Genomic DNA, 16,034 nt, shown 5'->3' on the forward strand with positions numbered 1-16,034 from the left:
TTACCCTGATTCCCCAAAGTAAAATCCAGTCCAGCCTCCAGAAGTCATTATTAAATGTGTCATTAAATGTGTCATCATTAAATGTGTGTAATTTAATCCCACTATATATACACCTGTTCTGTGAAGGCCAAAGAGGAAAACATTAATGAACAAATGGCATAATGAAGACCAAAGAACACAGAAGATAGGTCAGGGATATAGTTGTAGAGAACTACAACTATATCCTTGAGACCAATGTCCAATTAAGTGTCTGTGGGAAATCTAAATAAAATCTGTTCACATACACTCTCTTTCAAAATAGGACAGAGCTTGATTTTGCAAAGGAGAATGTGCAAAAATGTCAACCTATAGATGTAGAATGTTAAACATGTGTCAAAATATTTGTAGCTGTAATTGCAGTAAAAGGTTGTTCTAGTATTGAGTATTGTACTGGAAGTACACATGCAGACCACACATTTTAGGTTTTTGTAATAAAGATTTTAAAAAACCCCATTAAAAACCACATGTCATTTCCCTTACACTTCAGAATTATGTGTTACTTAGAGTTGGTCTATCATGTAAAATAAAAAAATATATAAACATTAAAATTTCTGGTTGTATTGTCTTAAAATGTGAAAATGTTTAAGGTATATTAATACTTTTGACATTATACATGGCTGATGAAGGTTTAGATAATTATGTAAGCTGATGAATGTAAATTTCAAGAGAATTTGCAGGTTAATATTAGAACAAATGGAACAGAAGAAGAAAATATGTCTTTCAACACTATTCTATGAGGAGGCAGATGAATTTATCAAATTTTTCTTCATCAGTAATTTCTTAACACCAACATGGTAAAAGATGAACAATCCAATTAATGTGAGCAAGACTCTTTTTTTATTTCAACAGAGCATCACACTGTATTCACAACTAAAGTCAAAGCAGCCATGAATATTGTGTCATAACCAGGGTTAATTATGCTTTGCCTACAATACCAGAATCTCTCTGGACTACAATGTTATTAGGGAATGTTTAATTAGACTCTGTCACAGAAATATCTACATCTCTAGTCGTTAGCTTAGCGGGAATTAATAAAAGGAGAAGATTAAAGCCCAGAGAAAGGACCAGTCAAACAAAACAGGCATCTGTGATCAGGATTGTGGTTATCATCTGGATACTTAATTTTCTGACATTTGGTGTGGGACCTGTTAATTAAATGGCCTTTTTCTTTGCAAGTCAAATCATAATGTGTACAGCAAGCGTTGTTGATTAGATAAAAATGCAAAAAGAAGAAAAATAATTATTATTTCGCTTAAGTCATTTGTTTCAAATATTTGTTTTCGCAAACAGGATTGTTTATTACTATTGGCTTTGTGAAAGTGTGCACAAAATACAGATTTGTGTCTATCTAAAAAATCAGTCCTCTGGGCACTCTTTAGCTTTGAGAGAATTTTTAGCTGAAGATCTCGAAGCTGTTTGCACCACCTCACGCAGTGCCATGTGTAGAGATTTTCCTCGGAAATGGGAAAGTGAAGGTTGGAAGTTGGGAACAGCAAGTTGAAAGGACTCCCATTGCTCCCTTGCTTGCTTCCTTGGAGGTGTAAAGAGGATCGGGGGCACGAGAGAGTATATCTGGAAGAGGACCATGGCACCTGCCTGTGCCCAAGCAGGTAGAAGGGTACGTGGGTTAAAAAGCAAGAGAGCCTGGGTGATATAGTGTGGCAGGCAAAGCAGAACCAAAAGAGACATGGACAAGGCCAGGAAGCGGAGCAGATCGGATCGTTTCTCAGGGACAGCGTTCCTAAAAAGATTCTTTTTTGGCTTAATGCACAGCAAGTCAAAGTAAATGGCCAGTAACAAAAGAAATGGCAGGATAAACACGGTCACTCCATGAACATAGACAATGAACTGGGGGCTGAGAATATTATCAAGATCACAGACTCCCCAGTGGCTGCTGTGGATTTCTGCATAGGTGAAGTTGCTCATGTCTTTCACATAGAACTTTGACAAGAAGCCTCCATATGGAAGGAACTTCCCAATTACGGTGCGGTCATTGAAGTACCTTGGGACTGCGGTAGAAGTAAGAGGGGGTAAAGAGGTTGTCCAATTGCCTTCTAATCCAAGGCCATCCGTGGCAATAGCAGGGCCATCGCTTCTGGAGGAGCTGAGGATGTCTGAGCCTATGAACTGGGCAAAGGACATGAGAACTGAACCCAACCAGCAGAACAGGACCACACACAGAGCTCGTTGACGGGTCACCACTGAAGAGTATCTGCCAGAAGGATACAAATGCATTAATTTGCAGTCAATTCTGAAATTAGCCTGTAGTTTATAATAAAGATACATGTGTGACTTAACTGTTTCTGCTGTCAAATTGCTCTTTTATGACTTACCGATGCCAACAAACAAATGCACAACATCACTTAAGAAAATGCCTTTTTAACTTTCTTTTAAAGTTCTTGTCAGATATCTGAAACATGTAGATTCGGCTGTAATATCTGGTACTTCTGAACAACTTGTGAAATGAATACTAGTTGTTCAAAATAAATGTTCAGTTTCCCCTAAACAGATTTTTTAAGTAATGTATTTCAGTAGGAGCTTCATTTCTGGTCTTTTGTCCCATGTTGAATATCAGTGTGTGCTTACTACAAAACCATGTGGCAAATAGCCTGTAAAACTATGAAGCCCGGTTGGTCGAATTGGCTATGTGAAGAATTACATAATCCAGTGTGCTTAGAGAAAGGCTGTGCAGCAGAGGTGTTTGCCATGCATGGCTTAGAGCTGAACTGATGGAAACAACAACATCAATGCTTTCTTCTGTTAATGTTCCTCACCAATACTGTGTTTTTGTTTATGACTCCTCTTTAAGATAGTTTTAGAACTGTGACATGCATGCCATTTTTGCCCAGTCTCTTTTGTTCTGTTGCATCATGAACACTGATCTTAACATGAATCCCGTTCTCCGTAGTTTATACTGTACACGTGCACAACAAGGAATTTGTGAAACTAAAAGAATATAATGTACATGAACTAAACTAACCTAACAGAACATTTCCTCTATAGGTTTTCTTAGATAGAAAATTGAATTTGAGTTCACTGATAACTAGAAACATTTACAATGAATGTGCTTGACTCTTTATGATTTGACTAAATTGACCTTGTAAAGTGCTTTGAGATGACATGTTGTGAATTGGTGCGACACGAATAAATTAAATTAAATAGAATTATGTAACATTCAGTCAGTCATACACACACTTACTACATTTTGGTGTTTATAACACAAGATGTTTCAGTGCTATTTATATGCACAAAACACAGCAAGGAACAGTGTTATTGTCATTGTTTTTGTTGGAACAGAATCAGAATCAGAACAGTGGCCATTTACAAGCAAAGGGGAATAGGAGCGTCCATGTTTTTTCCAGCTGTCACGTTACTCCAAGGTAACTAGAGTGCAGCATCAGTCCCTGGTTTATTCATGAGGGTTAATCAATGCTACAGCAATATAACTGGAAAAAAATATTCTGAGGACATCATCTGTCACACCACTCAAACTCTATAAATTTGTCTATTTAATCAGTTTTAGTAGAAAACAATCAGTCATTTTAACTTCTCCCTGCACTTCCAGACAACACATTATTACTCCATATATGGTAGTTTACTTTATGTTTTATGACAGCATGTGGTGACTGTGGATTATTTATGAATTATGCTCTTTCATGTCTTAGTTTGATGTTTTTAATCTAAAAGTAATCCATATAATGGAGCATCCTAAAATGTTTGTTTTCACTTGCGTTGAATTTATTGGTTCTCCCTGGGTTGTTTCTTTAATAAGAAGAATATTTTTATGTATAACGTCTATCTTCAATCTTTCAACATTTCAGTGTTTGACAACAGTTCTCATGCTCAATGCAGATACTAATTTTTCAGTTTGCCAGACTTACCTGTCTTCCAAATGATGTTGCAGGTGGGCATCCAGTGTGAGCAGCATTAACAGAAACATGGTAAACTGCCTGATCAGCAAGGGGCAACACACAAGTGTCATGCATGTATAGAGGCACTGGGGTGTTCGCAGGTTGAGTAACAGCGTCAAGGGGACTCCTATGGCCCCACCCACAGCCCCCACACAGCCCATGCACAGCCGGAGGCAGGACGAAACACTCCCAGGTTGGATCCCGGCACCCAGAGCTACCTGTTGAACATCAGCTACAGCTCTGCTGCTGTTGTTGACCACCATGCACAATCTCACACTGACCACAATCACGAATACAGACAGAGTGCACTGGCACAGGGAATATATCCAAATGAACTCCATGTCTGAAGAAAAACAAAAGAAAGAAAAAAGTTATTTTCAAGTCATAAAATACACTGCTCAAAAAATAAAGAGAACACTCAAATAACACATCCTAGATCTGAATGAATGAAAGAAATATTCTCACTGAATACTTTGTTCTGTACAAAGTTCAATGTACTGACAACAAAATCACACAAAAATCATCAATGGAAATCAAATATATTAACCAATGGAGGCCTGGATTTGGAGTCACACACAAAATTAAAGTGGAAACACACACTACAGGTTGATCCAACTTTGATATAATGTATTTAAAACAAGTCAAAATGAGGCCCAGTATGGTGTGTGGCCTCCATGTGCCTGTATGACCTCCCTACAACGCCTGGGCATGCTCCTGATGAAATGGCGGATGGTCTCCTGAGAGATCTCCTCCCAGACTTGGACTAAAGCATCCGCCAACTCCTGGACAGTCTGTGTTGCAACGTGACGTTGGTGGATGGAGCGAGACATGATGCCCCAGATGTGCTCTATCGGATTCAGGTCTGGGGAATGGGCAGGCCAGTCCATAATGTCTTCATCTTGCAGGAACTGCTGACACACTCCAGCTACATGAGGTCTAGCACTGTCCTGCATTAGGAGGAACCCAGGGCCAACCACACCAGCATACGGTCTCACAAGGGGTCTGAGGTCAGGCTACCTCTGGCGAGCCCATGGAGGGCCGTGCGGCCCTCCAAAGAAATGCCATCCCACACCATTACTGACCTACTGCCAAACCGGTCATGCTGAAGAATGTTTCAGGCAGCAGATCGCTCTCCATGGTGTCTCCAGACTCTGTCACGTCTGTCACATGTGCTCAGTGTGAACCTGCCTTCATCTGAGGCGACTGTGGCTCAGTAGGAAGAGTAGTTGTCTTGCAATCGGAAGGTTGTGGGTTCGATTCCAGCTTCCTCCTGCTGTATGTTGATGTGCCCCTGGGCAAGGCACTTAACCTCAAGTTGCCTACTGATCTGCATATCATCATATGTGAGTGTTAGTGAGTGTGATTGGGTGAATGTGGCTCTAGTGTAAAGTGCTTTGAGCGGTCTGTATGACTGGAAAGGTGCTATATAAATTCAGTATAAATTCAGTCCATTTACATTTATCTGTGAAAAGGTCAGGGTTCCAGTGGTGAATTTGCCAATCCTGGTGTTCTCTGGCAAATGCCAAGCATCCTGCATGTTGTTGGGCTGTGAGCACAACCCCCATTTGTGGACGTCGGGCCTCATGGAGTCAGTTTCTAACTGTTTGTGCATGCTGGAGGTCATTTTGCAGTGCTCCTCCTGTTCCTCCTTGCACAAAGGCGGGGGTAGCGGTCCTGCTGCTGGGTTGTTACCCTCCTACAGTCTCCTCCATGTGTACTGGCCTGTCTCCTGGTAGCGCCTCCAGGCTCTGGACACTATGCTGACAGACACAGCAAACCTTCTTGCCACTACTCGCATTGATGTGTCATCCTGGATGAGCTGCACTACCTGAGCCACTGGTGTGGGTTGTAGAGTCCGTCTCATGCTACGAGTGTGAAAGCACCACCAACATTCAAAAGTGACCAAAACATCAGCCAGAAAGCATAGGTACTGAGAAGTGGTCTGTGGTCCCCACCTGCAGAACCGCTCCTTTATTGAGTGTCAGTCATTTTCTACCGCTTATTCCATAGTGGGTCACAGGGAAGCTGGTGCCTATCTCCAGCAGTCTATGGGCGAGAGGCAGGGTACACCCTGGACAGGTCGCCAGTCCATCACAGGGCAACACACAAACAACCATGCACACACTCATTCATACACCTAAGGGCAATTTAGAGTGACCAATTAACCTAACAGGCATGTCTTTGGACTGTGGGAGGAAGCCAGAGTACCCGGTGAGAACCCACACATGCACAGGGAGAACATGCAAACTCCATGCAGAAAGACCCCAGGCTGGGAATTGAACCCAAGACCTTCTTGCTGCAAGGCAACAGTGCTACCAACTGTGCCACCGTGCAGCTCCCTTTATTGAGTGTTTCTTGCTAATTGCCAAAGATTTCCCCCTGTTGTCTATTCCATTTGCACAACAGCTGTGAAATTGATTGTCAATCAGTGTTGCTTCCTAAGTGGACAGTTTGATTTCACAGAAGTTTGATTTACTTGGGAGTTATATTGTGTTGTTTAAGTGTTCCCTTTATTTTTTTGAACAGTGTAGTTTAAAACACATTAGGTTTAAGAAAAGGTTAAAGAAAATGTGCATATATCAGTGTTTTTGCAAATGCATCTTTGTTTACTCCTACAGTAGCTGTTGGCAGTGCCCTGAGGTCCCACAGAGGTCTTCCACAATCAGTGCTCAAGCAGCATTGATTGTTAAAAGAACGGTCAAACACAGATAGAAAGCCAAAGAAGAGAGGGAATATAAATGAGACAGAAGTGACAAAGAGTTGAGAAAATATTGAGGCTAAGCACAGAGGGTGCATGTGCAGAATGCATAAAACATCTGGTGAGAGTACAGCAGAAAGTATTAAAAGACTGAGAATGTGATGCAAGTTTGTGCTTCCAGCACAAAGAGAGTAGATTTTCTGATAGGTATTGGAGAGCTGGAAACGTGCCTGGGGAGTGAAAAGGTCAGGCTGGACCACACTTGACAGAACTTCTCCAATGAAGATGTGAACACCATGCAAACACACAACAAGCACCAAGCTAGGTGGCAACACACTCTTAACACTCTTTTCCCTTTTCCTTTCTCTTCTGTGTTGACCTTGTTTCATTTCTCCTTTCAGTGTGGGCCTTCTTTTACTTCGTATCTCTTGGACACAAATAGGCTCAAACATTTAAAGTGCTTTCAAAAGTATTCATACAAATGACATTCTCCACAGTTTGTCAACACTTACATTGTAATCCATTGTGATTTTTATGTGATAGATCGACATAAAATAGTACATAATTATTCAATGAAAGGAAAAGGACACAAGGTTTTCAAAATATTTGACAAATCTAAATCTAAGTTTTATTTAACCTCCTTTACTCTGACACCCCTAAATAAAGCATGCTAAATCCAATGGCCTTCAAAAGTTCAGCAAGCAAGTAGCATCATCAATACCAAAAAACGTATGTCAGGGAGAATATTTTGACCAAACATACTGATAACAATACAGACAACGGAATGGTAAAAAGCATTTTCACGTGTTAGAATGGCCAGGTCAAAGTGCAGCCTTAAATGAAATACAGAATCTGCAGCAAGACTTGAAAAATGATGTTCAGAGAAGCTTTCCATTGAAATCTGATTGAGCTTCAGCAATGAAATATGGGCAGAAAATTCTATCTGTGCAAAAGTTGGTGGATACTCCAAAAGACAGTGAATGTGTTGCTGCAAAGTATTGGATCAGGAGCTGAAAACAACAGCACGCCATACTTCATGTATGTGTCATGTTTCATTTTCCAATGATGCACCACTTTGTGTTTTTCTATCAAATAGAATCCCCCAAGCATGAATTAAAGTATGGTTGTAACAAAATGAAACATGAAAAAATCCAAGAGATGTGAATACTTTTGAAGGCACTGTGGACACAACAGTCAGTCACACCAGTTCCCTTTACACCCCGATTAGTAATTTTCAGTAGTCAAAATGATTGGCAGCAAATTTTTGTGCATTTTCCAAACAATCATTTCGCAAAAAGCAAAGTATAAGAATATTGAAATAACAGATTTGCTGCCTAGGTTTGCAACCTGTCTGTTGAATGTAATTAGTTTGACCTTTTCGAAACATTTGCAGTTAGTCGTCACTTCAATAATAATAATAGCTGGTAGGAATAATGCCTATATACCACTTCATAATCACTTTATGCAGTCGTCTCCTGTCTCGCCATTTGAGGGGCCTGGGCAGAATTGATTTAGGGAAATAATTAATAAGCTTTAATACACCTTGTAGAAATTTTCAATTCAAATTGTTAGTTAGACACTCAGAGTGCATTTATTTGTCTTGTTCAATTAGTTGATCTCTTTGAACTTAGGTCAAAATTTTCAGCAACTGGTCACAGTTACCCAGATGTTCTTATAAATTCAGGAAGGCAAATCAAAGATAATAAAATACTATTACCTGTTTCAAGGCCCTGTGATGAGGCAGATACAATATGCAAAGCTTCTATCTGTCTTCTTTAAGTCTAAGCTGTCTTTTTTTATTTCTCTTTCAGGATCTTTGTCTCTTCCTCTCAGCTCTCACACTGCCTACACCCTCACTGACAGAATGAACCTGATTCATAAACCTCTGCTTATCAACCTCCCTTCTATCTCTCTCCTGTCTCTGCAAACATATCAATTCTGTCAATGTTGGAGCACGACTGCCCTTTCCATCTAAGATGTGTAAAGGGCAGCATCACCTATGCCATCTGCAGAACTATGCAAATAAAGGAGAACAGACACACACAGGAATAAGGTGAAGCAAACAGAAACCTTTTTCAAATAACTTTCAGTCATTTTTTTTCTTTTTCCAGATGTGTTCAACTTGTGTGGAATGGTGGCAATAAGAGCTTCTAATCAATGTGCTTTTTGGTAGGTCTGATGAATGAAGAAAAATTGAATCTCCACAGTACAGCATTATTGAGCTACTTTCAATTGTATTAATATTCATAAGCCAATAACTCTGAAATTAGTCTAAAGGCTGAATTCTTTACCTTTTCATTCAGCGAACTCTGTCATATTAAAGAAACTGGAGGAGATTTTAATATATAATCCTGTTCAAAATATTTGTATTACCATTTCATTTTGCTGGTTTGCAACTAGGTTGTTAGCTGAACCTCAGAATGAAAAAAGAAAAAAATGGGAACAAGGGACTAAACAGTTAGAGTGGGGAATTTACTGAAAACAACCATAAAACCCCAAACAGGCAATATCAGACAACAAAAACTTAGAACTAAACATGTTAAACAAGTAGTGAGTAGCACCACCAATCTTGTTGGTTATTATAAAAATTAATTTAGGCATGCTTGATTGCCTTGATTGCATGATTGTTTCCAGTAGGCTGGTTTGAGCATTGCTCCATGTGAGGAACTTGGCTTTGAGACTTGAGATCGGACTTAACATCATTTAATGTAAATCTCCCCTGCCATCCAGATCCAAACATTCTACAGGGAATTTTGATCAGGGGAACATGTAGGATGGTCCAAAAATGGAGCAACATTTTCCTAAGGAAGCCTTTCTTCAGGCAGATGATGTGAACTGCTGAAAGACCCAGTGATAACAGATGAGGACTGTCACTCCAGAGAGATGCCTACTCCAATGTCTTCAGCATCAGTTTGACGCCCCTGCATGCTCCTGCTTCATTGTTCTGTAGAAAAAAGCCTCCAGATCTTATTGAATCCTCATCTGTTGTGCAGTGTAGAAAGCATTCCCTTGCAAAGTCCAAACAGGCAGGTTTCCGGCGAGGTGGGACAGGGCCTTTATTCGTTAAGCCCCTCTCTGGCAGATGCTGTCTTATGGTTTTTGGGCTGCAGTCCGCATCAGTAAGCACCTTAATTTGGACCGAGGAACTACCTGTCTTTATGGACAACCTGTTGGATCCTCTATATCAGATCAAGTAAATTGTTTTTAGGTCTATAACTATTATTTTTTTATATATCCCAACCTCCTCTGGATTATTTCAGAAATTATAAATGGCTGTCTTATAGCATCCAACTTCAGCAGTGATGCAATTTAGACTTTTTGAGGCTAATGTTCTTTTGATTGGCTGATAAACAGCCTTTTTGTCTTTAAATGTTGTTTTCCGTCATTTACCAACTCAATTTATTTTAAATTCTCCTATTTCTTATTTTTGCATTTTTAAGCTTTACTTACAAGCTGGTGCAAAACCTTGTAATTTCTCAATTTCTAATTACCCGGTTTCAAAATTTTAAACTGGACTGTATCCCAGGGTTATAGTTTATTTGAATAAACTGTAAAAATCAATTCACAGTTCACTTGTAGTAATCAACCTAATCAAGAGGTAAATGTATTATCAAACACATTAATATGCACTTGGCAATAAATAATTCTGTAAAACAAAACACACATAATAACAAAGACACTACACTAATTCTACTCTAAAACTACAGATTAAAGAGATGTTTTATGACCTGTGGAAAGAATGTTAAAAATATTATCGAAATTGATAAAAATATTAGTCTCTTTTTTATGGCCTCGTTCTAAATTGTTATACCTACTTTAATCTGAGAGGGAAAAGAAAACAGGAAATGGGATTTCAAATTTTATGAACCAAGTGGACCTGTAAACTTTCAGCACCATATCCACCAAAATAGGAAGAACTAAGCACCCTGTGTTGTCTGAATCACACTGTGTAGCTACTCACAGAACCCCCTGGATCTATTTAGGTGTGTGAATCTGCCCCCTTGTCTCTTGGCTTTAGGTCTAAGCTCAGCACATCAGCTGTTTGAAACACCCTGACAGTCTCTTTCAGGCAGGCTGAGGGGTTCTAGTCTTTGGAAAACTATTGGAACCAGGGTGCTAATGTGAACAGGATTTTACTTAAAGAAAGTTACAAAGGTATATTAAACATATGTCCAAGGTGTGGGGGAAAAAAATAATCTTTCAGGATCCTAATACAACAATAGACATTTGAAATGTACGGAATGCAAACAAAAGCACTTGTCGCAATATGGTCTCCAAAGGGCAAGCAGTCCGCTTTTGGACCTTTAATGATTTTCTTTAGGTCACACACATCAGTATTTAACCTATTTTTAGTGAGTCCCAAAAACTGTCCCAATCAGTAACACTGCTCCCTTTGAAGTTGTTGAGCATGGTGTCATAAGAGACTGCATTTAGGATTTATCTCCCAATACATACAACTCTGGAGTCTGAGGGAGTTCTAGACCAGCACTTCAAAACCTCTGAGATTTTGGTACAAAAGGGTGCAACCAGAGAACATTCCCAAATAGTGTAAATATATCCCCACTTCTTTTTTACATTTCCAACACAAATTATTTGTCATTATGTTCATTCTAGCCAATCTTGTAGGAATATGATAGTATCTATGCAACATCTTGTACTGTATACATTTATTTCTGGCCTCCTTCACGTATGGACTTCTTGGTTTTCGAGCAAAATCTTTGTGAAGAATTCTAATGTTCAGTCTCCAGACTCAGCTGAGCTCCCCAAAGCAGTATGCACCACAAAGGGGAAAAGACATCTTTGAGGAACTGCTCCACAAATCAGAGGTGGACTTTGGGTAACATAAGAACTTTGTCACATTAGACAGCCAATAAGAAAGGACTGTATCATTTTTTCCTAAGACATTTGGTTTAGATTAAATGTCAACAAATTATCACTTTAGTCATAATACAATCTCATGATTAATGCTCAAGGCAATGTGTGACATCATTAATAAGCAATAAGTAATTAAAGTAGCAAATAAAGATATATTATTTTGAATATGATTTGATTTCTAAATTTGCAAAATAAGATTACTCATACGAAGTACCCTGCATTCAGGCAAAGCTTTCTAAAAACAACCATTTAGCAAGGTTATTATCATCATATTTTTATATCCCAGAACTCCACTTGCTTTTCATTAGACCTAAATCAAGGACAGTTTAAAAGGACCTGGAGAAGAACATTTCCCGTAGGCCGAAAGGACAATTTAAAAATTTTCACATGCACTACAACTCTATATAAACACTTTACTATTTGTTTGAATCCACTGATTTTGAAGTATTCAGACAAATATTTTAAAAATCCATATTTAACAACAACTAGAAAATAAAGCTTGTAGCTACTGCAGTTCTTTATTTATAAAATAGGAATGTTTGTAATTAATTTTATTTGAATGGAAATGTCTTTCCTTGAACTGCAGAGCTAAGCCTTTAATGCCCAAAGCCCTAATATGTGTTTAGATGATTCTGCTAACAGAGCCATGATCCAGGCAGGGCGCGCTGACCTGAATTAACAGATTGCCTTTCATACAAACATATTGTGAATTCAGAAATTACATGTAAATTAATTACGTTTAATCACATCTATGAAACACCTCAATGGAAAATGTTAAACTAATAAACGTTGGATAATATATCAATTCACATCTTTAAGATAATTAATATTCATTTTTGTATGAATTTTTGTCAATATTCCCATTAAACATGAAATACATTATTGTGTAATGTTACTCTTATAGTACAAAGTAACTTTATGCAGAAACAAAAAACACATTGTTACACATATGTGTAACAATGTGTTTACTGTTTCTGTTTTAATTGCATAAATAATTTTTAATAATTATTTAATAATTCAAACAAAAGTACAAACTCTCAACGTTCTATTTTGAAGTAATTTTGAGTTTGTTTTGTCTAATCCAATAAAACCAACAACTGTGCAAAAAAACAGAAATCGAAAAAAACAAGGTAAGATATATAATATACATCACCTTGATCCATATTTTATTTTACTAACAAACATTTGTAAGATAGAGAAAAAAACCTTTTTCTGCAGGTAACAAGTAGAGCTGCTTAATAAAAAGAATCACAATGTCAATATGTACAGTGTAAACACTAAAGAGTAAAAATATTTGGTAGGCTATTATATTTCAAATGCCACACAATAAATAGTTTGTTGGCCAACAATATATTTGACCAGTCTGATGGAGATATTGTGCTTAACAATTTATATCCTTCAGGAAACAAATCCCTCAGGAAAATAAAAATCTTTTCAATTTTTTCTCAAATAAAAGTCTGAAAGGTGGGACAAGAATTTGTACTCAATCCAGTGAGTCAATACTTTATAGAACTGTCTTTCATCGCAGTTACAACTGCAAGTCTTTTAACGTTTATCTCTACCAGCTTTGTACATCTAGAGACAGAACTCATTCTTCATGGAATGAGCTCTAGCTCAGATTGGATGGATAACAGTAACTTTCAAGTCCTGCTACATATTCTCCATTAAAATCTTGGCTTTTATGTGGCCATTCTTACACATTAATGGTCTTTGAATTAAATAATTCCTTTATAGCTATGGCTATAATGGTGAATATCCAGTTAACGTCCACCACAGCTTCAAGTCCTTTGCAGGTTTCAAGTGTTTGTTTTTTCAAGGTTGCCTTATATTTAACTCATTCCATTTTTTTATGAACTCATCTCCACAGCATGACGATGCCACTACCATGTTTCACAGTGGAGATGGTTTTCAGGGTGTTAAATTGACTAATTTTACTAAAATGAATTTTGAAGGTATGGTTACACTGGAATGTATTTAGGTATTTTTGGGCCAAAGGTGGTTGAATACAAATGCATGCTAGGCATAGCAAATAATGCTGTTTGTTTAAGTCTTCTGCCTGGACTGGACACATTTTTTCTTCAGTTATTTACTTACAAAGGGTACAGTTATTTGTTACAAGATTATAACATCTAAAAACACTTGTATAACATTAGAAAACCTACTCATCTCTTTTCAAAATTAATATAAATGAAATTTCTTCCTTGTTTGTTTTCTAGTTTTTTACTATTTATTTAGTTTGGTTACCATAAAACGTGTTTCAAAGCAAAATAAGAAAAGTAGGGTTTCATCCCAGACTCCTTTCATTTATTAATATGACATTTACTTGGACATATTATGGGTTCAATACTGTATTATGTGTCAGTGGATTATCATTTAAATGCAGAGAAATACATCACAACATGTATCGCAATACTAATTTAAAATCCTATACCACTAAAGCTCAGTATAATTGTTCAAAACTGCTTGACATGCGCAAGGAAAAACAGTTTATTTTCTTGTTTAAAAAGCAAAAGGCACAGGTTGTGCCTTTGTTTTGTCCGAGCTACCGCACCCTGTTGGCAGTCAGACGCCTTGGAGCCCCACCGGTACTTGGACCCCTGAAACAGTCACCACTCTATTTAAAGACTCTTAAAGGAACGACTCTCAAACAGTTTCTAACTTTTAGCTCTTTTAATTTAAATTAAGGCAGAGGAATGATTACAGAGATCAGCGCTGAGGCTCCCGTCTCAGACCGTCGCCGTCTGTTAGAGGATGACGAAGAGCCTCGATAGAAGGTCACATGTAGTTTTATATCTGGCACTCCAATGCAATGGATGTGCTCTCCCTCAGTGATTATCAGTAGACTATGTGTCACCATTGTGGTGTCTACCTGTTAGATTGTGTAGTAGCGGGTGTCCATACTTAATCTAAGTGTGGTGTAGTTTTCTAATCAACCCAGTTATACCAGCTGCTCCACTATCTAACCCAGTGCGCCAGCTTCAGGTCATTCATGACAACCCTTGGGCCATTTATCCTTGTACTGTGTGTCAATGAGCATTCCTATCCTATTGTAACAAAAGGGAAACATTAGAACTTATATTTATTTCACTATAGTATAAAAGGGAAAAACAGCTATGAGCATATTAATTAAGGTTATTCCTAACATCCCCCCTGATGAGGTGTCATTTAAAGGCACCTCACCAATTTAGATCACTTAACCCCCTAGGCACTGGGTAGTCGACCACCTGCAACTGGGTACCCACCCCCCGAAACAATCATTCAACCCTGCATGTGTGTGTTAAACGTATACATGATCAGGGAATCTCCTTCCAGCTGTCACGTGGTCTCCCCCCCAAGGAGGAGGAACGCCATCTCTCCAGTAGACCCCTGGTTGTGTCTAAGCAACAGTTGATACACATGTAGTGGAGACAAGTCTAACCCGATCAAACCTGTGTGTGTATGATTTAGAGAAAAGAGAGAGAAAGGACAACAGCCTGAAGCACGGCAGAAAATTCTGTCTAACATCATGTGAATCAGTTAATGTAGACCCTAAGTGTTGATTGTCTCCGTCCATCTTCGGTCCCCCTCTGAGCGACATCCATCCCCAAACGTCCTTTGACAGGTTCAGCTACCTGAAAAGATTAGTCTTAAAATGGAATATAGAATCATATGTTCATACCGGGCAGATTACGCCCAATTGTAGGTAATTATCAACTACTATTATCATTATCATTAAAGCAGGCCACATAGTGGCTTAATCATATGGATCTTAGTAAAAAATATTTCATCATTATCAAAAACAATGTACGTGTTTAGCAAAATTAGAAAACTTTTTCTTTAAAGCAGCCTCCATTTATTACCTAACACATGTCCTAAAAATCATCCTATGGAGAGGTGAACACATAACTAAAAATAACCTGTGAGGTCCTATTAATACTTTCATTCATGACATGTGCTTAACTAATTTCATTTAATCAACCAGTCATTAACGTATCTGATGATCTGTACAGCATTCATACCAATAAATCAAATATTCTGATTTCTATAATATCAACATTATTCATTAATTCACAGAAATCACTGTAAAGGATGTCAGACGGCGGCCCCCCTTTTCACTTATGGGTTATCCTCTGTCAATCCAGTGAGCCTGATCACGGCCCCCTCTTTCTTACATCCTTGATTTGAGGGGCCCGACCCCTTAACCATTTGCATCTGACAGGCGGTTGGTACTCCCGGTCCCCCTGAGTCCATGGTTGTAGTCATGCTCCTAAGGATGAGAGCCTGAAGGGTGTCATCCTCTTGTATCAGTTTATCTTTGACTATGTGTTGCATCTTATGTGAAATCAACAGTTATGTTGTGTAAGCTGTAGCAGTGAGCGGTGTGGCAGGTAAGCAACAAGGGCAGATATATTTAATTAGGGCAGCAAAGAGATCATTAGAAAAGGCCACAGAATCATACATCCATAACAATCCCACTGTTGAGGTGGGAAAAACCCACCTCACATCAATCAACGTGTCTAGTGCATATGGAC

The 16,034-nt window shown here is 38.4% G+C and overlaps 1 protein-coding gene across 1 annotated transcript; it reads right to left on the reverse strand.

Annotated features, from left to right (window-relative positions):
- Positions 1–978: 978 nt before the first annotated feature.
- On the reverse strand, positions 979–4,284 carry LOC124862705. Its single transcript, XM_047356777.1, has 2 exons — positions 3,921–4,284; positions 979–2,251 (listed from the first exon to the last, which is right to left on the reverse strand). The coding sequence occupies exons 1-2, from the start codon at positions 4,211–4,213 to the stop codon at positions 1,396–1,398; spliced, it is 1,149 nt and encodes a 382-aa protein (XP_047212733.1). The 5' UTR covers positions 4,214–4,284; the 3' UTR covers positions 979–1,395.
- Between the last annotated feature and the right edge of the window lie 11,750 nt (positions 4,285–16,034).

This window comes from Girardinichthys multiradiatus, chromosome 3 (genome assembly GCF_021462225.1).
Source record: "Girardinichthys multiradiatus isolate DD_20200921_A chromosome 3, DD_fGirMul_XY1, whole genome shotgun sequence".
NCBI lineage: Eukaryota > Metazoa > Chordata > Actinopteri > Cyprinodontiformes > Goodeidae > Girardinichthys > Girardinichthys multiradiatus.